The sequence below is a fragment of the Pangasianodon hypophthalmus genome, chromosome 29 (assembly GCF_027358585.1).
Source record: "Pangasianodon hypophthalmus isolate fPanHyp1 chromosome 29, fPanHyp1.pri, whole genome shotgun sequence".
Classification (NCBI taxonomy): Eukaryota; Metazoa; Chordata; class Actinopteri; order Siluriformes; family Pangasiidae; genus Pangasianodon; species Pangasianodon hypophthalmus.
The window spans coordinates 15,370,221-15,392,534 of NC_069738.1; the positions used below are offsets into that span (position 1 = coordinate 15,370,221).

Sequence of the window (22,314 nt, forward strand, 5' to 3'; positions counted from 1 at the left end):
GAATCAACTCCGGACCTTTTTATCACCTTAATTTATCATGAAATAATGAGGAAACAGGCCACAGCTGGCCATGAAACTAGTCATGAATCAGTCAGTTGTCCAATTACTTTTGAGCCTGTGAAAACGGAGGGACTCTGTAAAAAATGGCTGTAATTCCTAAACGGTTAAGGCAATATTTTTGTTAAATCCCTTGAATTAAAGCTGAAAGTCTACACTTCAGTTGATTGCTTCATTTCAAATCCATTGTGGTGATGTACAGAGGCAAAATTACCAAAATTATGTCACTGTCCAAATACTTATGGACTTGATTGTGTATTCGTTCAGAAGGTTTGGCCATTGTACAGCAGTTATTCTATTGCATGTTTTTCAATATAGCAGGATAGTTTTCTTGGCGACGGTCAGCGCAACAAATAATGGTTTCACACTGAGGTTTGGAAGGTTGACTACTGAGAGATCTTCAAGCACACAGAGTGATGGAGATGCTGGGATGTGACAATTCAGACAGGGTGATATGTGAACTGTTGACTATGTGATTGGTCATGACCAGAAGGCTTGGAAGTAGGTCTCCATTGTATTCTCTGTGTAGTGCATGCAAATGTTTGCCCCATTTTGTGCATGTTTTGCTTTGTAATGTGAACTCTGATTGCCCTTGTACTGAATTAACTGTAAATTGGTGTTTTTAGTAATTGAAATTGTGGCTGTGCGGATTTGTGTCCAGGAATTGTTATTGTAAGGGATTGTCAAATCTTTTTCCTGTTTTTGTTTCGGTAGTGCTATCATCTTGAGATACTGGTGTGTAAAGTTTCTTGTAGTTAATATTTTTTTCTATTAACAGTGCTGGTTGCAGATTATTATAGTTTGATTTAAATTTAGTGTTTAGTTCTTTTACTGCAGCTATTCAAGATAATAATACTCTACTAATGGAAACGGTATGAATTTGTTATATTCGAATATGTGTAACAAATGTGCAAACATTTTATTCAAGCTATACTTCTTGTGGGTTTTGCTCATGGCTCCTGTCCTAGGGGTGTGAGGGCTCAGGAAGTGCTGCTGTGCTTAGCTGACAAGCCTCACAAATCAGGGGTCCAGTTTAACAAAACAGTTTCTAATTTTGGGCTAGTATGCGCATCAGTATGCCCTACAACCTGACATTTATCACACGTGTATGCACAGATGAATGTGATGGACGTTGGTAAATCCCACACATTCTAAACTGCTCTGCTTGTGCATTTTTATATAAAGGAACACACCCAAAGTGCCATATATGGAAAAATGTCCTGCTTTTAAAAACACATTCCTCCCTGCAAAAAGCTCTGTGTGCCAAATCTTCAATCATTCCAGGTCAGCCATTGTCTGTACCATCCAATCAATCTTTAGATTTGTGTCATTTATAAGATTTTACTCCTGACCAGTGCATCAACCCACTTGGTCGAATACACTTACACTGGGTGTTCAGGGGTTGCGTTCGGGCCAGCCACCTCCTACTCACCATCACCCAGGTCTGCAACTTCAGAAAACACTTCACTGCTTTGTGCTCTTCATTAACTACTGAATGTATCTGTATTTCGTGATGGTGGAGTGTAAGGGTGGTGAAGTGCAGGTCTGAGGCACTGGCCTGTCAGCTCACACGCCTGGGTGCAGGAACGAGGGTCAGAATGAAGCTCCCTCATTAGCCATTAGTATTTTTCATATATTAAAATTATATTAATTTGCCTGCAATTTTCTACTGCCACAGAATGAATGTAAACTACTTTTAATGTCTTAAAGGTACATCATTTCGAAATGCAATCACTCAAAGCTCACCCCACAAGCCTTTAACACAGGAAGTCCTGGACTGTGGTTGCATGATGATGATGATGACGATATCCTGCATAGAGAAGGCTCTGAACAAACCACAACCACTCATGAAAACCAATACAGCTTGTGTACTGTATTTCACAAACACAATCACAGATCGCTTTTAATGGTGGATAAGCTTCACTTCCGACTCGCATCCATTCTTAAAAAGCAATCCCCTGCTGATCGTGTCTCACTGAACTTATACAAATCAACATAAAATCAGCGCAGTGTAGCTTGTGCTTTTCAGTGGGATGCGCTGGCTTCGTGTTACACGTGAAGTGCCACACTGCCTGTGTATTGTATTTCACTTCTCCCTCATCTCCTTTAAAATGGCACTGGAAATAGGACATTTTTATTCTGAAAAACGACACAGCAAAGAGTTTACACAAAAATAGGTTTTTATTGAGTTTGTAAGGGAACTCAACAGAAAAATAAATTAGGCCTTTTCTGTGTACTTAAAACTAATTACACAGGGATAAAGACCAAACTTTTATCTGCTTTCAAAAAAAGAATTTTCAAATACAATAGAACATTACAATGAAGTTTTATATTTCCCTAAAAAACTAACATACCCAGTAACATACCCTGAAATTGTGCTGCTAAGCCAAATGGGCAGTGCAGCTAGCCGTGTTAGAGTTTAAAAAGATAACAGTGTGGTAAAGATAATTCAATGCAAAAGAGCTTCGCTAGTCAGCTTTGTTTCTCGCTTAAAACGACAACTGACTTTCGGGATTTTACATGGACAAGCACCAGCAGATTCGGAGCAACAGGGGTTAAGGAAAAGAGGGCTCGTTGTCCAGTTCCACAGCTCAGTCCGAATCAGACAGAACAATCACCGCATCTGGGTCACACTGGGTTGCAACGTTCACCTGCGAAACGTAATAAATACATTAATCAGCATCATCTTTCCCAAATAACGCAGATAAAAAGAAATAACAGTAACTGTTATCACTGATATGACATCATGCGCTTGCAAAGTGTCTCATCACCAGCACAAGCTTAGCATCAGTGAGATGTAACTGCCTGAATTATTGGCACCCTCCATAAAAATGAAACAAATGCTTATATAAACATAACACACAATGATTTAAAAAATATTTCTCAAAGATGTGCGAAAATTACTGAATATTTTAAATAAATGCAAACAAGTTTTTCTTGAAAAACATAACACCCTTATTCATTATTTACACAAAAGGTAAAAGAACTAACAGATTTTTCTAATCTTGTGCTATACACGTGATACGAGTCCGTGAACGAGTGAATGCAGCTTAACTGGAATAAAAGAAATAAATCTGAATAAAAGAAAAGTGGGTAAAGTTGCTTCTTTCGATCAGTGACATGACATAAAAAATATGATTCTCAAAGGCATTTCTACGATATAGGATGTATATGTATCACGACATTCAGGTTTGCTCACAAACTGTCAACAATACAGGAGTGTTGCATCAAAAAATAAACTTATATTTTATTTATATCCAACACTGAAAAGAAAAAAAAAGAGAAAAAACATTTTAGCATTTTACTAGTTTAAAGTTTAAGACAAATCTGCTAGTTGCAGTCAGTTTGTAATGAAATGGAATGAAATATAACAATAATATGGTACAATAATATGGTTGCGTAAATATAAACACACTTTTATAATGGTCATGTGACTGTGCTCAGAATGAACCAATCATATTTAATCTCATGTTCAAAAGTAATTATCACACAGCTGTCATCAGTGAAGTGATTCTAATTAAGCCCAAATAAAGCCCAGCTGTTTCTGTAGAATTTTCTCCACATCTTCTTGATTTCATCTGGCTGCTGAAGCTGAAGTGCTTACAAAGCCTGTACAGGATCTCACTGTGGAAAGGAATCCATCAGGAGAGGGGTACAGAAGAATTTCCAAAACATTAGATGTAGCATGGAACACCGTGAAGACCATCACCGAGAACAGGACGTCCCTCTAAAACTGCTACAAAAACAAGACAGTTTATAACCCAAAGAACACCATAGCCATGGTGAAGCATGGTGGTGGCAGCATCATCTTCAGCTGGGACTGGGGCTCTACTCAGGATAGATGGAATCAATTGTACCAATCAGCCATGACATTAAACTCACTCACAGGTGAAATGAATAATATTGATACATTGATTATCTCATTACAATGGCACCTGTAAAGGTGAGTGATATATTAGGCAGCAAGTGAACAGTCAGTTCTGGAAGTTGATGTGTTGGAAGCAGGAAAAATGGGCAAGCGTAAGGATCTGAGCGACTTTGACAACGGCCATATTGTGATGTCTAGACGACTGGGTCAGAGCATCTCCAAAGCAGCAGGCCTTGTGAGGTGTTCCCGGTATGCAGTGGTTAGTACCTACCAAAAGTGGTCCAAGGAAGAACAACCGGTGAACCGGTGACAGGGTCATGGGCTCCCAGGGCTCACTGATGTGTGTGTGGAGTGAAGGTCCGTCTGGTCCGATCCCACAGAAGAGCTACTGTAGCACAAACTGGTGAAAAAGTTAAAGCTGCTCTGATAGAAAGGAGTCAGAACACACAGTGCAGTGCAGCTTGCTGCGTATGGAGCTGCGTCGCTGCAGAGCGGTCAGAGAGCCCATGCTGACCCTGTCCACCACTTTTACATCATGTGGATCATGAGATGGCACCAGGATGCACTGTGGGAAGAAGGCAAGCTGGCGGAGGCAGTGTGATGCTCTGGGCAATGTTCTGCCTTCATGTGGATGTTACTTTGACACGTACCACCTACCTAAACATTGCTGCAGACCGAGTTACACCCCTTCATGGCAACGGTATTCCCTAATGGCAGTGGCCTCTTTCAGCAGGATAATGCTCCCTGACACACTGCAGAAACTGTTCAGGAATGGTTTCAGGAACATGACAAAGAGTTCAAGGTGTTGACTTGGCCTCCAAATTCCCCAGATCTCAATCTGATCGAGCATCTGTGGGACGTGCTGGACAAACAAGTCCGATCCATGGAGACCCCACCTCGCTACTTACAGGACTTAAAGGATCTGCTGCTGACGTCTTGGTGCCAGAAACCACACACACCTTCAGAGGTCTTGTGGAGTCCATGCCTCGACGGGTCAGAGCTGTTTTACTGGCACAAGGAACCTACACGATATTAGGCAGATATTAGGTTTTAATGTTACGGCTGATCAGTGTATGCAACCAGGTTATTGTAACTATTTTTTTTTTTTTTATAAAACATTTTTTGTTTTCCACTTGAATTGTGTTGGTTGCTATGTTACATTAAAGGAGGAAAAAGATCTGAGGTAATTTATCTTGGTTTAATATTTTACCTGCGGTTTTAACAGGGCTGTGTAGACTTTTTATATCCCGGTAATTTATTTTCAAACATTAAGCGAATTTACTGCACAAGATCACAAGAAGGCTGGTTTCTAGGTAACTTGGAGATACTACATTAGGAAAGTGTAGTCCTCTGCCTCTAAACATGTGGGTGACAACTGACAAGTATTTATACCTTTTTATATTACCAGACCTACCAAACTTTATGGATTTTGCGTAAGCGAACGTCGGAGAACACTTGTGCGAGTTATCACACAAAAATACACTAAAGAGCAGTCTTTACCTCTCCTATAAAACAAGACATGATAAAATCGACATGTGAATCTGGAACGATCTGTGCTGGTGTTTTGAGCTCTCATATTAACCGACGCTGACTGGAAGCCCCGCCTCCTTTCCACAATCATACAAAATTTTGACGTAAAAAGATTAAGCAGACCTACAACGAAGTGTCAAACCTAACACCTTACAAATAATGTTATCAGATAGTGGGTAAATATGCCGTTTTACTGTTTTGTTTTCGTCGCTCTCCTCATGCTCCTGTCACTGCAGAAGCAACACTTTGAGAGCAGAACAGTGAAAATGTCAGCCATGTGGACATTACATTACTAATGTGTAAAAGGATTATATAGAAAATGTGCAGTAAACAGTGAAAAAACATTACAGTACATTACTGCAGAATCACTTAAACATTCACCATCCAGCTGAGTTTCTTCTGGACTGCCACTGCCAACAAGCAGCTCCCGACTGCACAGCTAGTAATGTTTTTACTCTCTCCCATACACTTCTTCAACCTAAAATGATGGAAATGCTCGTGTTCCTGTTGTATTTTAGACTGTCGGATCCGAGCGTTCATTAAACAGTTTATCAACATTTTTAAACAGAAAATCGTGAGGAAAGAAAAAAAAAGTTAATATTTTACAAAACTATATTCATAAATAACATCTGTCTATCTCTCTCATACACATACACACACACACACACACACACACACACACACACTTGCCTTGTGCTTTTTAGGGGGTGGTGTGGCACGAGAGCTGCTGACCATATCCTGAGTGGGTGTGTCCGCCCGGGTGGAGTCCACTAGCACAGGGCTACAGGCCACTTTTATATCCGGAGAGACATCACTGTCGCTAAACACAACACTTACAGTCAGTTCGGTGACGTTTCAGCACATAGTACAGACATAATCATCACCACCACAGAACTGGGAACAGAAACACAAATCAGTAACAGCACAGAGCTGAGCAGAGAACTGTAACACAGGGCTCTACACTACGCTTTTATTTTAAATATGAGGCACAGTTCAAGATTTTAAGGCACAGACAAAGAAAACAGAAACCTAAAATGTAATGAATACTAGACAAATTTTCAACACTTTCAGTGCTGCTGCTCCTTAAAGCTGCGTGAATCGGCAAAAAGTGTTTTAATCACGATAAATCTCTCTGTAGACTGTTTCAGTGAGGTAATCAGTAACACACGCACGTCCATTCCCAAAGCGTTTCCAGTCACGCCATTTTCAAATGTAAAGCCGTCAGAACAGAGTGACTAGCTTGTGCGTCTTTTTAACACTAGGCATAGAGTGTTTAACATCAAACAAAAAGCTGGTTTTCTACAGTGACCACTCAAGTGTCTACTTTTCCCTGGAAATCCTGGAAATGCTTCACCTTTGGGCTAATTTATAGTATAAAAATCTGTATTTTTAAAATCTGAATTCTTGATATTTGTATTTAGGGTTTCTCACAACCATAACCTGTAATTTCGATTTATGTTTTTAAGAGTCAAATGTAACCCGTAGCGAGTTTAAAAAAAAAAAAGGGGAAAAACACTGGCAAAAAATTGTACATTTCTTAAATATACCACAGAAAAAATACTTCATGTGACGTTTATACAGTATAATTCATTTATACAAAATCCATAACGAAACACTTTTGTCAGCTTCTAAGCTCAGTAGATGTAGACATGTTACCGTATCACTCTGAACAAGCCAAGCGTAAAGTCTGAAGTTAACCTCTCATTATCTCATTAAACTCTAAAGTATTTACACTAGTGTTTCACATATTTTACTAACGTGACTTTATATGACGGTAAATTCACTTTAGTAACCGTTTCTTCCCCGTGCTCAGCCTGACTGCCTCCAAGCGAGCCGCCTTGGAACTGCAAGTTAAATAAGTCTGTCTGTTTCTAGAGTCTATTACATAAAGAAGAGTATTTAATGACATTTCTTTATATTCTTTATGATAACTGGACAATGCTATATGGCAGCAGTGCATTAAATTCTACGCGAGAGTCTGAGCACTGTTATTACGAGACATTTTTGCTGGACAGCAAAAGTAAACAATGCATCGACTATAAAACTCAACAGATTTTAATAATTAACTCTCGACTAATCGTTGCAGCTCTGGTATACATCATGACGCTGTAGATTATGATTTGGCGTGTTGTTAAAATTAAAGCACACGTGTTGTATGTAACATTTCCTAACACTAACTCCATCTTCAACACCTACAGTACTTTCAGCACGCAAAATAAATCTGAACCAACGTATCTCCTTTTACCAGTGCTGAAGGGTTTCAGGCTAGCTTCAGGTCGTTTGTGTGGATTTTAAGATCCAGTTGGACATTTTGAGGGAACCTGGGTAATGATAATGTGTTTGTCTCACACACAGGAAACACAGGTGAACAAAGGTACAGCTAAAAGCCGAGCTGCTCGACTGTGCGCTGGGTGAGTGCATGTTGGTGACGCTCTAAAAATTCACTAGAGAGTAGCCTATAGCATTAGTCCAATGTGATAGCCTCTGCACTTCTTTTTGTTTTGAGGCTACGTCACCATTAAAATATCAAATAATCACTTTGGAAGACTGACTTTTTTTTGGCTTCACTGAAGTGTTTACCTCACATCGCTCCGTCTGATGTTGCCATTTTGGACAATCATGTGGTTCTTCTTCGATTCCCGCTTCCTCTTCTTGTTGTTACACGTCTCGTTAATCACCTCAGGATGGCTGGCGGATGTCGTCAGCGGGGTGGAGACACAGTTCTCAGGGGTGGGTGGAATCTCTGTGGCTTCACTGATGCTGTTAGAGTCAGCAGAGGGACAGATGTTAGAAATGAGCGGCGTGTCCTCCCCAGACGGAGGGTTCAGGACACCTGACTGACTGCGGCTGTTTGAAGAGGAGGGACTGTCGGTGGAATCGAGAGATTTCTCTGTGGAAATGCTGCCACATGTCCTGCTGTCAGACTGAGGAACTTCATCACCACTTTCACCTGCATCTCCACAGCCAGGTGATTTAACTGATGGACACGAGCCATCGCTGCTGGGCTGTACGACCTCATCACTGACGCTCAGATGTTCCTCCTCATTGTCTTCTTCATCTGAAATATTCATCACAAATAATAAATAATATAATAATATAATAAATAAGCCTTCCAAAGTTTAGCCTGCTACAAGAAATTAAAAGGAGCAATCAGAACTGAACTCATACATACAGGACACACACACACACACACACACACACACACACACACACACACACACACACACACACACACACACACACACACACACTGCATTTACATACATCTTATGTTTCTGGTAAGTGAACAAAAATGAAGCTGTTTAAAGTTATTTCATTTAAACACTATTCTGGGAATTTTATATCACTTTCAGAAAAAGAACTTAATAGTGCTAGGATGGCCCACGTAAAGCTCAGACCTCAACCTGAATCCGAAAGTGTGGCAAGATTTGAACACTGCAGGTGAGTAATGGTCTCCATCCAATCTGAGCAAAGCAGCGTGTGAAAAATCTTCAAACACGACATCATCCCTGTGCCTTTTATACAGTTTTACTTTAGATTCATAACTACTGTCAGTTCTGCTGATATGATTCGCAGTAATCGTGATGGCAGCTCTTCCTTATCAGTTCACCCGTGATTATACATGCACAAGAAGTTGATCAATTACATTCTATGCAGATAAACATGGGGATGCAGGTTCCAAAAAATCATGTTGCTAAGTGAGCACCAGGTTAAATCCTGGTGATACAGAATACAAAGACATTTGGAGAAAAACACACACAAGTACAGCGCTGTGGTCTGAGTTTGTACAGTGCGGTGAGCACGAGCCTGCAAACAGAACTCAAATACCACGCTGTTTATTCTGAAACCTCCTCCTGTGTGGCACAGACTTCACACGCTTACTTGCGTCACTGCACAAAGGGGAAGTTCAATTTCCGGTTCCTCGTGGTTGTGAAAGCAGCAGGCTGATCATACTTGAGGGACACTGCTGAACATTCCATCTCCTTCTGTGCCTCGTCTCGTTCTTTACAAAATAAACCAGTCATGCAGTCAACTCTGCATTCACGCCTGTTTCACCACCACCACTGCGGCTGCTCCAGGAAAACTATAACCTTTAGCGTCCCCTTAGTCCTCCATCAACAGGAGAAGAGTTAGAGAGTACGCGAATGAAACGAGATAAAAGAAAAGAATAGAATTCCACGTTAGAACAAGGCTGTGGAGATGTAAAGCCTCGGCTCAGCTCCTTTGTGATAAAGTGTCCTAGGAAGACGTACAGAGCTGTTTTGTGCGTAGCAGCAGCTGCACATTCAGCTGTGGTGGTTCTTTGGTTTTAAGAATACATCCGGTTTAAACAGCGTATGAAAATGTTGAGGGGAAAATATGTCACACCTGGTCTGACTTGTGCTGCACTGGCCTGGATCTCCTCCTCAATATCCGGATCTGAAGAATCATCATCTTCCTCCTCGTCCTCCTCCTCCTCATCCTCTTCCTCTCCCTCCTCCTCTGCCTCTTCCTCCTCCTCATTTTCATCTCCACTCTTGTCATTGTTCTCTGCTTTTATGGACTCCTGTTGGCTATTCTGTGCCAAACACACAAACAGTAAAAGAGAAAAAAGTACTTTAATTCTGTACAGTAGTTTTAATAAGAAATTTTACTCAAGAGCTCAGAGCAGAAAAAACAGCGACAATACAAACAATCTAACATTGCCTGGAAAAGTGTAGAAAAAGCTTAAAAGAAGAAGTTTGGTTCTTCTATCGGTTCTTAGGCAGGGTTTATACTTGCTTTTCCCTGTGTGTGTGTGTGTGTGTGTGTGTGTGTCTGTTGCCTTGGACATGTTAAGAGTAACCCCACAGATTCACCAATGCTCAGCTCATTCCCCTCCCATTTTTACCCATTTCACCTCTTTTTTCTGTTTCTCTTTCCCCAGACGCTTTCTCCTTTCCTCCTCCTCCGTGTCATCCTGTTTGCCTGCGTATTTGTTGATGACCTCCTCTAGGGAGCTGAGAGCCAGCTCTCTGTTAGAGCGCAGCTTCTGGGTTAGCATTGGGTCAGTAAGGGCAGGATCTGTGGCTGCATTTACAACAAAGGTACAGAGTTAACAAAGGTAAAGCAGATTTTATTTCAATTCAGAAAAGTCTGAAGAATGGGAGCTAAAATGCAAAACAGGAACACTAACATCTTAACAGCAGCAGACTGCATGTTTAGAATTGCACTATGCATTACGCTCAAAGTTTCCATCCACGGTATACTGTGTAATGCAAGAGACACCCTGTGCAAAGATCAACTCATAAGATGAATTACCTGGTCTGTACAGGTCTGTGAGGTGAGAGCCAAAGTTGTAGACCATGTCGAGGTGGCGCCTCTCCTGCAGCCTGTTGCCCGTCTCGCGGAACGCCTCCTGAGCAATCTGCGCCTCCTGCTTACGGCTCAGCATGAGCTGGTTGCGCTCGTTGGCGCGCTTCACCACTTGCAGGATGTCCCTGTAATCCGGGGGGTTCTGAGAGATCTCGGGTTGGTTTATAAATCGCTCGATCTAACGCAGGCGTGAGAAAGAAAGAAAGTGGATAAACAGAGATACAACACAAGGCTTTAGAGCAGGGGTTCCCAAACTGTTTGTCCAAGCCTTAACCACCTTACATTTATTTCAACTCCAGATTTATAATACAGGATTCGTGTAACATTTAAAGACTTTATTATGTAAGTAACATACATGTGTGTAATGTAAATGCCTAAAACCCTGCCTATCTTACGGAGGATTAAATTTCCACTAACGAACTCTGTCTCCCGATAAAACTTTCCACCGTTGTCGTGACTGTTGTCATGAGCATCGTCTCAACTCTAAAACTCTGACCTTACATTCAGAAGTGTTTACTGGGTGACCTGCCATGTTCTAAGTTGTTTAACACATCTAGATGTTAATATCATGAAAGCTGAAATTCTGATCTATCGTCTCATATCGTCTCAACAAAAGAATTAGCCTTGCTGTTCCAGTACTTTCAGACGGGATACAATAAATTGTGCAACAAACACCACAGTGAAATTTCTTCTCGAATGCTCTGGAAGAGGAATTAAGCAGGTGAGCCTACACTAGACGAACCTCCGTAAGCAGAATAATGAGTACCTTCTTGTTGATCTCTGGGTAACGGGTGCCGCTGTAGCGAATCCTCTGCTCCATGACTCTGCCAGTGAGTGTGCTACAGTCCTTTAGCTCACACAGTTTATCGTAGATCTTCATCATCTGAAACAGTAGTCCAGTCACAGCAGGAGATTACAGTAATTAAACGTTTTACAACTGTACCCTTACTGATTACATTAAAACCGTTATTATAGCATAAGAGTAAAGTAAAAATCCAGGCAGTTTAATTTAAAGTAGTTTAGATTTTTTTTGGGTTACTTTTGCTGATATTGTCTCATATTTAACTTTTCTTTCTTCCTATCATTAGTCTTTAATACCTGCACTTTAACTGTCAGTCAGCTGCTGTGATTATTGATCCCACAGTGGGGAAATTCACTTTAAGTTTATCTTATCTTATCTTACTTTACTCCTAGCACTCGATAATCAGCTGATCAGCGGGGCGATCCGTGCCGGCAGTAGGGCTTTCAGAACCAACAGAACCTTTCACGTTATATTCACTCGTCCTGAACAGAGTTTACTTCTGATGAATTTGTACAGCGCTTGTAACAAATATCAAATATTTACATACCTGGAGACAGAAACTCCACACTGAACACATGAATGTTTAAAAATCATAGGTTCTGCTTTGTGCTGCTCAGAGCAAGTCTATCAGGATGCATGTCCCATGGTGTTTTAGACGACTTTTGACTTGTGGCGGACGGCAGAGTCTTGGCCAGATGTGCCGTATTCTCCTCCTCTTTAATAAAGGATTTAATGTCGCTATGGAGGATGGTCAGCGTTGTCAGGACGGTCAGCGTTGTCAGGATGTTCAGCGTTGTCGGGATGTTTGGGATCGTTTTATTTTTAACTAAACCCCGGTTGATATTTCCAGAAGTGCTTGTTTTGAGAGCTCCTTGGTCTTCACGATGCTGTGTGTTTAGGTGAATTCTCTAACAAACCGGATTCTTCCAGTAACAGGTGTATTATACTGAGATCATGTGACACTTTATTTGCGCATTGAGTGAATTATGTGACTTCTGACAGCATCTGAACTGATTTCAGCGTTTCATGGCAGCAGGAGTGAATACTTATCCGATCACAACTTTTACATTTATTTATTTATTTACATTTTTGTAAATAATTTTGGAAACTATATTGATCCTCCTCGCACAGTTCAATATTGTGAGTTACACAGCTTTTTATATTCATGATATACAATCCCAATTAAATCCATATCAGTACGTGGAGAAGGTAAAGTGGCGGGAGAATACAGCGAGCTGCGGTGGACAAGGCACCAGCCCGATTTCCGTGACGCAGTTTCCAGCTGGATTTTCATCCAACAACAAGAGAAAAAAACAAACCTGCCAACCCTGAAGAGGAAGAGTACGCAGTCCTGGCAGTTTACAAACACAATACCTGGTGGTTTCTGTAAAACTCTATATACGGATATACTGTACACACTCACCGCTACCTGATGTAGAATAAATGCTTGTCTGATGTTAAATAAGTGGAACATTTACAGATTTTATTCCACATTAATGAACTCAAAACATTCACTGTGACAGGAAGCGAGGAGGCTACGGGAGAACCGAAAAAAGACGAGAGAGACAGGGGGAAGGGGGCGGGGCTTCCAGAGGCGTCAGTAATAGCAGAGATTTAGATTCAGGAGTTTGTATTGGGTGAAAAAAGACGACTGCTTTTCTGCGTATTTTTGAGTGACAGCTCATGCTGCGTGGTCTGATGGTAAAATGCGGAGTTCCTGCGCTACAGCTCTGCTATCACGTGCGCTTCCTGTCACCTGCTTCTCATCACCTGCCTGACGGGAAAACTGCTTTCAACAGATGTGTTAAATAGCATGCGATCTTTACAGGCTCTTTAAATTGCTAATGAAACTGAGAAAAATGAAGTGAACCACAAAGCTGTCCAGAGAGAATAAAACTGCATTCACGCGCTCTTGTAAGTGCAGTCACGCATTTTATACGGTACACATGCACATTATAATAACATATCATTATCATAACAACTAATAATAACAACAACTAATAATAACAGCTAATTATATCATTATAACTACACAAAGAACATGGAACGTGACATTTATTTATTTGTTTGTTTGTTTGTTTGTTTATTTATTTATTTTAGAGTCCTGTAAGACTTACTTTGCGTTTGAGCCTATGCTCCTGGATGTAGCACGAGTCCTCCTTCTCCATATCCTCCAAATCCAGTTCTCTCTCCTGCAGCCGTTTGATCTCATCACTATAAACCTTCAGCAAGTTCTCCAGGTATGCTATCTGAGAGAGAGAGAGAGAGAGAGAGAGAGAGAGACGTACTTTCTCAAAGCTGTAAACAAATCAGTAGCAGCCTCTCATCCGCTCGCCCTCGCACGCCCCCACCCTCTCGCTCGCCCTCGCGTGCCCCCACCCTCTCACCCGCCCACCCGCCCTCACGCGCCCCCACAAACAGAACAGAGCTGTTTTTGTCGTAATAGTCTTGTTTTTTTGTCCATGTACAGCTACATGCATGTTTTTAATCAATAAAGCAAAAGAAAGATATGAGAGGCTCATCCAAAAACCTGAACCAATGAAATGCTAATTATTTACAGATCTGTAGCTGATGTGTGTGTGTGTGTGTGTGTGTGTGTGTGTGTGTGTGTGTGTGTGTGTGCACTTGAGCAGGAGTAATCGGGAGCAAATCGATCCCTACCTGTCTCCTGGAAGCTCGTTTAGTTTTCCTTTCCTCCTCCCCAACGTCTGGCTGCCCCAAGACAGATTCCTCTTTTCCGTCTGTTTTCCCGTTTTCTTCCTCGTCTCTGCTCTCGGTTTTCTCCTGCTTTTTGGCGTTAGAAGGCTGGATGACGGCCCTCCTTTTGGTTGAGTGCTGTTTCAGCATGGTGCACAGTTCGTTTATGTAAACGAACGTTTTGGTAGTGTGGGCCTGGGCTCGGGTCAGGCAGCGACCCACAGCGTTCCGGAACTCCACGGACATCAGGAAGTCAGGCGAGGCCTTGGAGTATTTCATCTGGAGGAAGCTCACGACCTCCGGGTGCTCTCGGGTGTGTTCTACGCAGTGATCCACAAACTGGGCGGGATGAAGAATAAAGAGAAACAGTTAGACCGTGTAGGAGAATGAGACTGAGGATTGAGAGAATAGAGAATAAACAGGAAAATGTCTGTGTGTGCCTCTCCCTGATCCTGAACAAACACCACTGACCACAACTCCTCAGGGTCACTAATGCGTTCAGCTAGAAACTAATTCACCATCCTGACATAAAGAAATCAACAGTAACCCTTTTAGCTCATTAGCCCATACTGCACACAGCTTATAGGAATAAACCAACTTCCTGTTTTCCTGTAATTTCAGTTCTGTACGATTTAACTGTTTATCCTGATATTTTAAAATGGAAAATCACAATCAGGGAAAAATCAATCGTACAATCTAACGTAGTCCACTGACAAACTCTAGAGAGAAGTCAGAGGGAGCTGGAGCTGTTTTTAACCCAGCACTTAATCCTACTGTACGCTGTTTTATCCAGCATTAGGTGTTCATCCTCTCTCCAAGCTAATGTAAGCACACGTAACAGCCGTATATCACCCTGCACACACACGCACACACACACACACACACGCGCGCGCACACACACACACACACACACACACACACACACACTCCTACCTCGCCAAAGAGCTTCTCGTTCTCCAGCTGGAGAACATGGCTGTCCTTTTTGGCAGAAGCGAATGGAGACTCGGGGATGTGTGTTGCTGGCAGCTGAAAGACTTTAGACGTACTGGACACACAGGATGTCTGAGGATGCGATGAAGATGACGAAGGCTCTTCAGCATCATCATCATCGAGGATTACAATGCTATCCATCACCTTTGTAACAGCTGCCATCAGTGACAGGAGCTGAGGAAAGTCTAAAGTAAAAGATTTCAGAACACAGTCAGTAATTAAGTCATGCTAATCTCTTTACCCTTCAACAACACAAAAAGCTTACGCTCACACCGAACGGCTCTTTCGTTGCTTCTGAGCTGATACTTTTAGAGCAACTTTATTATCATCAGGTGCGTAATTACCCTTGAGGAAGGCAGCTGTTGATACTCAGGCATTCAGCGCAGGCTGCAGGAATTAATGCGACATCAGGATGACCGAGCAGGTGCAGTTTTTATTTCACCCGACGTTTCATACCTGCACATCCAAGTGAACAACAACTCATGGTTATCTGCCTTGATCCCTGAAGTGTAACGCATCACAAAAGCTAGTTAACTTCAGCCCTGATGTGTCCTTACACAGAGAAGATAAAAAGTTTATAATGTATAATATAATATAACATAATATAACCTTATTCCACCTTTAATGTGAAAAAAGCAAGCAGCACAACTCAAGTGGAAAACAAACAGAAAAAGTACATTAACCTGGCTGCATAAGTATGTACACCCCATCACTCATACTGTGTTAAAGCAGGTTTGCTTGTAATTCAACACTCAGTGTTTTTGGGTAAAAATCTACCGACTCGGCACATCTTCATGCGCTCATTTTATTCCACTCTTCCCTGCACAAATGCTCCACAGATAGCAGATAGTGAGGAGATGTCCTGTACACAGCCCTCTTCAGTAGGATTGAGCTCTGAGCTCTGACTGGGCCGTTCCGAAACGCTGATCTTCTTCCTCCGAAGCTGTTCCTTTGTTGACTTGGAATAGTGCTTTGGGTCGTTATCGTGCTGGAAAGCGCAACGTTTCTTCATCTTCTGCCGTCTAACAGACACCTGCAGCTTCTGTTCCCAAACAGATCCACGATTCCCTCTTTCCTCACTAGTGCTGCCACCACCATGCTTCACCGTGACCATGCCAAAACGTTCTACCTTGGTCTCATCAGACCAGAGCACATTTAACTACAGGGTTTGGGGTGATTTAGGGCTTAGATGTTTTTTTATCCATCTTCTGTCCAGCCCCCCACCCCACAGCCCAGACATGTGAAGAATACAAGAGACTGTTGTCACGTGACCAGTACTCGCCAGATGTTCCTGCAGCTGCTTTAATGTTGCTGTAGGTCCCTCAGCAGCCTCCCTGATAACTTTTCTTCTTGTCCTTCCGTCAGTTTTGGAGGGATGTCCTGTTCTTGGTGATGATCTTAAGATGAAGTTAAGACTGATCGGAAGGTCGAGAGTTCGAATCCCAGCACCCAGGCTGCCACTGCTGGGCCCCTGAGCAAGGCCCTTAACCCTCAACTGCTCAGGCGTATAAATGAGATAACTGTAAGACGCTCTGGATAAGGGCGTCTGACTGAAAAGGGTGTGTATACTTATGCAAACAGGTTACTGTACCTTTTCTTCCTTTTTCCCCTGAAACGTCTGTTTGTTTTTCACCTGAATGTTGTTGGCTGCTGTTTCACACTAAAGGTGGAAAATATCTGGTGATTCTGATGAAGATGATTTATCTTAGATTAATTTTTATCCTGTAATTATAACAGGGTGTGTACACTTTTCCTCCAGTGCGGTTATCTAGCCCTGAGTGCTGTCTCAGAAAGCTGCAGGAGCTCAATTAACTCCGTCTCGTGTATTTTCAGCCTTTAACAGCTCTGAGTGAGAGAGAGGTTCGGCTCTGTGTGAGAGAGAGGTTCGGCTCTGTGTGTGTGAGAGGGGTTCGGCTCTGTGAGAGCGAGAGGTTCGGCTCTGTGTGAGAGAGAGGTTCGGCTCTGTGAGAGAGAGAGAGGTTCGGCTCTGTGAGAGAGAGAGAGGTTCGGCTCTGTGAGAGAGAGAGAGGTTCGGCTCTGTGTGAGAGAGAGGTTCGGCTCTGTGAGAGAGAGAGAGGTTCGGCTCTGTGTGTGAGAGAGGTTCGGCTCTGTGTGAGAGAGAGGTTTGGCTCTGTGAGAGAGAGAGGTTCGGCTCTGTGTGAGAGAGAGAGGTTCGGCTCTGTGAGAGAGAGAGGTTCGGCTCTGTGAGAGAGAGAGGTTCGGCTCTGTGAGAGAGAGAGGTTCGGCTCTGTGAGAGAGAGAGAGGTTCGGCTCTGTGTGAGAGAGAGAGGTTCGGCTCTGTGTGAGAGAGAGGTTCGGCTCTGTGAGAGAGAGAGGTTCGGCTCTGTGTGTGAGAGAGGTTCGGCTCTGTGTGAGAGAGAGGTTCGGCTCTGTGTGAGAGAGAGGTTCGGCTCTGTGTGAGAGAGAGAGGTTCGGCTCTGTGTGAGAGAGAGAGGTTCGGCTCTGTGTGAGAGAGAGAGGTTCGGCTCTGTGAGAGAGAGAGGTTCGGCTCTGTGAGAGAGAGGTTCGGCTCTGTGAGAGAGAGAGGTTCGGCTCTGTGTGAGAGAGAGAGGTTCGGCTCTGTGAGAGAGAGAGGTTCGGCTCTGTGTGAGAGAGAGAGGTTCGGCTCTGTGAGAGAGAGGGGTTCGGCTCTGTGAGAGAGAGGGGTTCGGCTCTGTGTGAGAGAGAGGTTCGGCTCTGTGTGAGAGAGAGGTTCGGCTCTGTGTGTGAGAGAGGTTCGGCTCTGTGTGAGAGAGAGGTTCGGCTCTGTGTGAGAGAGAGGTTCGGCTCTGTGTGAGAGAGGATCGGCTCTGTGTGTGAGAGAGGTTCGGCTCTGTGTGAGAGAGAGGTTCGGCTCTGTGAGAGAGAGAGGTTCGGCTCTGTGTGAGAGAGAGGTTCGGCTCTGTGTGTGAGAGAGGTTCGGCTCTGTGTGAGAGAGGTTCGGCTCTGTGTGTGAGAGAGGTTCGGCTCTGTGTGAGAGAGAGGTTCGGCTCTGTGAGAGAGAGAGGTTCGGCTCTGTGAGAGAGAGAGGTTCGGCTCTGTGAGAGAGAGGGGTTCGGCTCTGTGTGAGAGAGAGGTTCGGCTCTGTGAGAGAGAGAGGATCGGCTCTGTGTGTGAGAGAGGTTCGGCTCTGTGTGAGAGAGGATCGGCTCTGTGTGTGAGAGAGAGGTTCGGCTCTGTGAGAGAGAGAGGTTCGGCTCTGTGTGAGAGAGAGGATCGGCTCTGTGTGTGAGAGAGAGGTTCGGCTCTGTGTGAGAGAGAGGTTCGGCTCTGTGTGAGAGAGAGAGGTTCGGCTCTGTGTGTGAGAGAGAGGTTCGGCTCTGTGAGAGAGAGAGAGAGAGGTTCGGCTCTGTGTGAGAGAGAGGTTCGGCTCTGTGAGAGAGAGAGGTTCGGCTCTGTGTGAGAGAGAGGTTCGGCTCTGAGTGTGAGAGAGAGAGGTTCGGCTCTGTGTGTGAGAGAGGTTCGGCTCTGTGTGTGAGAGAGGTTCGGCTCTGTGTGAGAGAGGATCGGCTCTGTGTGTGAGAGAGGTTCGGCTCTGTGTGAGAGAGAGGTTCGGCTCTGTGAGAGAGAGAGGTTCGGCTCTGTGAGAGAGAGAGGTTCGGCTCTGTGTGTGAGAGAGGATCGGCTCTGTGTGTGAGAGAGGTTCGGCTCTGTGTGAGAGAGGATCGGCTCTGTGTGTGAGAGAGAGGTTCGGCTCTGTGTGAGAGAGAGGTTCGGCTCTGTGTGTGAGAGAGAGGTTCGGCTCTGTGTGAGAGAGAGGTTCGGCTCTGTGTGAGAGAGAGAGGTTCGGCTCTGAGTGTGAGAGAAGTTCGGCTCGGGGAAGCGCTCAGTAACTGGGTTTAACACTCGGTACAGTGAGCAGCTCGCTGGCGCTGTTGCTCGAACTTGCTGCTTGGTTAGCCATTAGCTTGCCGTTAGCCTGACTTCCAGCGCTTCTCTCTCCGCCTGTAACCCGTGCAGCCGGCTGTGCAGTGCCACCCAACCCCCTTCACTACTCACTAACACACTGTACACAATCTCCATCAGCATCTCTACACAAAGCTCGGAGGAACAATGCACTTACACGCGCCTCGCCGCTACACAGACGCTCGCGGTAACGACTCCAGGTTGCCAGGTCTTTGTGTGAAAATCCACGCGTGTTTCACAAAATCACTGCTTCAAATATCGCACTGTAGGAACACACAATGCCTATAAACCTGTACTGCAAACTCCTAAAGTCTTTTTTTTTCACAGTTACATCATTTAAAACACAGCGGGGCGAATAAAATATCATCCAGAGACTAGCTCGACACATCCGCACAGGAAATCCCGATCATGGCAACAACCGACTCCGCAACAACGCGCTCTCTGATTCGATGAGCCTCAGTAGCGAGGCTCTGATTGGACAACACGTCTTCTTCCTCGTTTTTTTTTCTGTTTTGTTTTTAGTGTTATTCGTCGCTCATTGCTGCCACCTGGAGTCCTCACGGTAGTAACTGATGCGTCCAAGACCCCACAGCCCTATTCGGATGGGATTAGTTTATCAGCGGGACTTCTGTAATACACCTTTCACATCTCATCAGTGATAAAACTCTCACAGTAACACTCCCACAGGAGGAGCGAGTTTCCACAAACAGGGACTTGTTTAACATTAGATATTTAAGGAAGTGGAATTGATACAACTGGTCATTATTTATAGAAAAGTTGGAGAAAGTTGATGATATTGTGTGTATGTGAATATAAAGTACTGCTTTATAACCTGTACCTGTCGTTATAACGGCTCCTTTAATCCCCCTGCAGGATCTCGCTTTTCTTCATCATTTTATGTTCCTCCTGAAAATGCTTTCCCAGGTAGCATGTGTAGTCGAGGTTTTACTGCACAGACCGAGTATGTGGTCGAGTGCCTCTTCTAAAGCGTCCGTTACTCGTTTCTCGATTCAGGAAGTGTTTAATATCTGATCACTGATACGCTCGCTACGAGACTAAACACAGAAAGCAGCAGCAGTCAAACACCTTTTTCCCCAGCGTGAGGAGACGTCTGCATAGAAAATCACAGACACGTATCCGGACTAAACTGATCAGTTACAGTAATTAATTCAGCGTGAAGTTTTCTCAGAGGAGGACGGAGACAAACACCGACATGGCTGAGGAATAAAATCCCAGAGGAGAAATGACCCTGTGTACATTTAATCCTGTCTGAGTTCAAACACTAGCTGGTTACTAGGAGTATAACAATACACATAATTTAAAACAGAAAAAGGACCAGCGTCCATTTACCTCAAAGCACTTATCACATCCCGCACTGCACCGCTTTCCCTCCGATCCTCTAGCACTGCTCGACTGATCCCACCATCTCTCAGGGTACAAGGAAGACCTGCACTGAGACTCTTCTCTGTTCTGGAGCCTCGGTGGTGAAATCTAGGGAACTTCCCCTAGACGTCTGATCAGCTGAGTCACTGGCAGTCTGCAAACAGTGACTAAAGACCTGCCTCTTCCTAAAGTACTTACATTAGCTTTTTGTTATTTAAAAATAAAAATTCTTGTGTTGTGTGTTTTTTAGTAGTATATCACCTCCTCAACAGAGTTTTTAGACTGCCAAATGCAATAAGTGTAACAAAAAGAAACATGGGCTCACTGCGTTCACTGAGGTGACTCAACGGGGCCTGAAACACCAGGCTTTATCTATCTATCTATCTATCTATCTATCCATGATTCTTCTGTTAGCTGTTGTCAAGGTCAGGTAGCTCTCTGTAGCTCAAACGTGGTTTTGAATCCTGTGTACTCCACCACTGAATATGAATTTCCCAATGATGATTCAAAAACACATCTAGTGCTACAGAGAGCTCCGTGACTCTGACAGCACAGCTAGCTAACAGCTGCATTCAGAGCAGAGGCCTTAACTTGTAATTCCCAAACTCTGACCAGGAAAAGGCAAGGAAAATGCCCCTTAACTCAAAATTCCTCGAATGTACAGAGGTTGAAAATGACTCCGACTTGCTGCTTCCGAGGTCAGTGGAGTGCAGGAAAAGCCCCGTGCTTTGAACACACCCTCTTGTGTAATTAGCTGGGTTTAATGTGCAGCTTTTGTCGTTATACATGTCGTTATAAGAGTCTGACTGGATCACAAACACTGTGTTATTATTAAGCTTCAGTTATTGTACTTTTATAATGGTGAATGTGTTAATCAGTAAAAACAACCCTAAAGCCCATATTGAGGTAAATATTATTTATGCTGGTATCGAGGCAGCACTGTACTGGAATCATACTGATTTTGAATTTTGTGTATCGTTACCTGTTACATTCGGCTGCTATGAGGGTCCAGGTGGTGCCTAGGGTCGAGGTGAGTCCTATGGTGTTCCAGTTGGTTGCTAGGGTTTTGCCATGTTTTTGAAAACGGTTGCTAGGCAGTTGCTATGTTAACTCTGGTGGTTGTTGGTGGGTATCACAGTTGGATGCTAGCGTGTTGCTAGTTGGCTGCTATGGGATCCCATTTGGTTGTTACTGTGGTTCTAGGTGGTACCATGTTATCCAGTTGGTTTCTAGGTGGTTACTAAGGAATATCAGTTGGTTTCACCCTAGCAAACACCTGGAATACCCTAGTAACCACCCAGTAACAGCCTAGCAACCGCCTAGAATTCCATAGCAACTACCTAGCGACACCCTAGCAACCAACTTCAATGTCATAGCAACCACCTGGGATAGCATAGCAACCACCTAGCGACCATCTGGAATAACTTAGGAACAACCTAGTAACACACTAGAAACTACATAGTAACACCCTAGCAACCACCTGGGATAACACAACAACCACCTAACAACACCATAACAACCATCTGCAACACCGTAGCAACCACCTAGCAACACCCTAGCAACCACCTTGAATACCATAGCAACTACCTTTTAACACCCTAGCAGCTACATAGCAACTTCTGAATGATTTCACATTTAACCAGAATATTTAAACCTTTAACATATTTAACATTTTTTACTTTTTTTTTTTTTTTTAAAAATCTGTGAAGCCAAAATCTCAATTCATCCGTAAACTTCAACCATCTAG

The 22,314-nt window shown here is 43.5% G+C and overlaps 1 protein-coding gene across 1 annotated transcript; it reads right to left on the reverse strand.

Annotated features, from left to right (window-relative positions):
• Nucleotides 1-2,219: 2,219 nt before the first annotated feature.
• daxx (death-domain associated protein) lies at nucleotides 2,220-19,626 on the reverse strand. The gene is made up of 12 exons (XM_026928369.3): nucleotides 19,342-19,626; nucleotides 15,623-15,734; nucleotides 15,222-15,463; nucleotides 14,253-14,627; nucleotides 13,709-13,840; nucleotides 11,556-11,672; nucleotides 10,736-10,967; nucleotides 10,335-10,504; nucleotides 9,824-10,013; nucleotides 8,036-8,513; nucleotides 6,146-6,275; nucleotides 2,220-2,708 (listed from the first exon to the last, which is right to left on the reverse strand). The coding sequence occupies exons 3-12, from the start codon at nucleotides 15,438-15,440 to the stop codon at nucleotides 2,649-2,651; spliced, it is 2,103 nt and encodes a 700-aa protein (XP_026784170.2). The 5' UTR covers nucleotides 15,441-15,463; nucleotides 15,623-15,734; nucleotides 19,342-19,626; the 3' UTR covers nucleotides 2,220-2,648.
• Nucleotides 19,627-22,314: the final 2,688 nt, after the last annotated feature.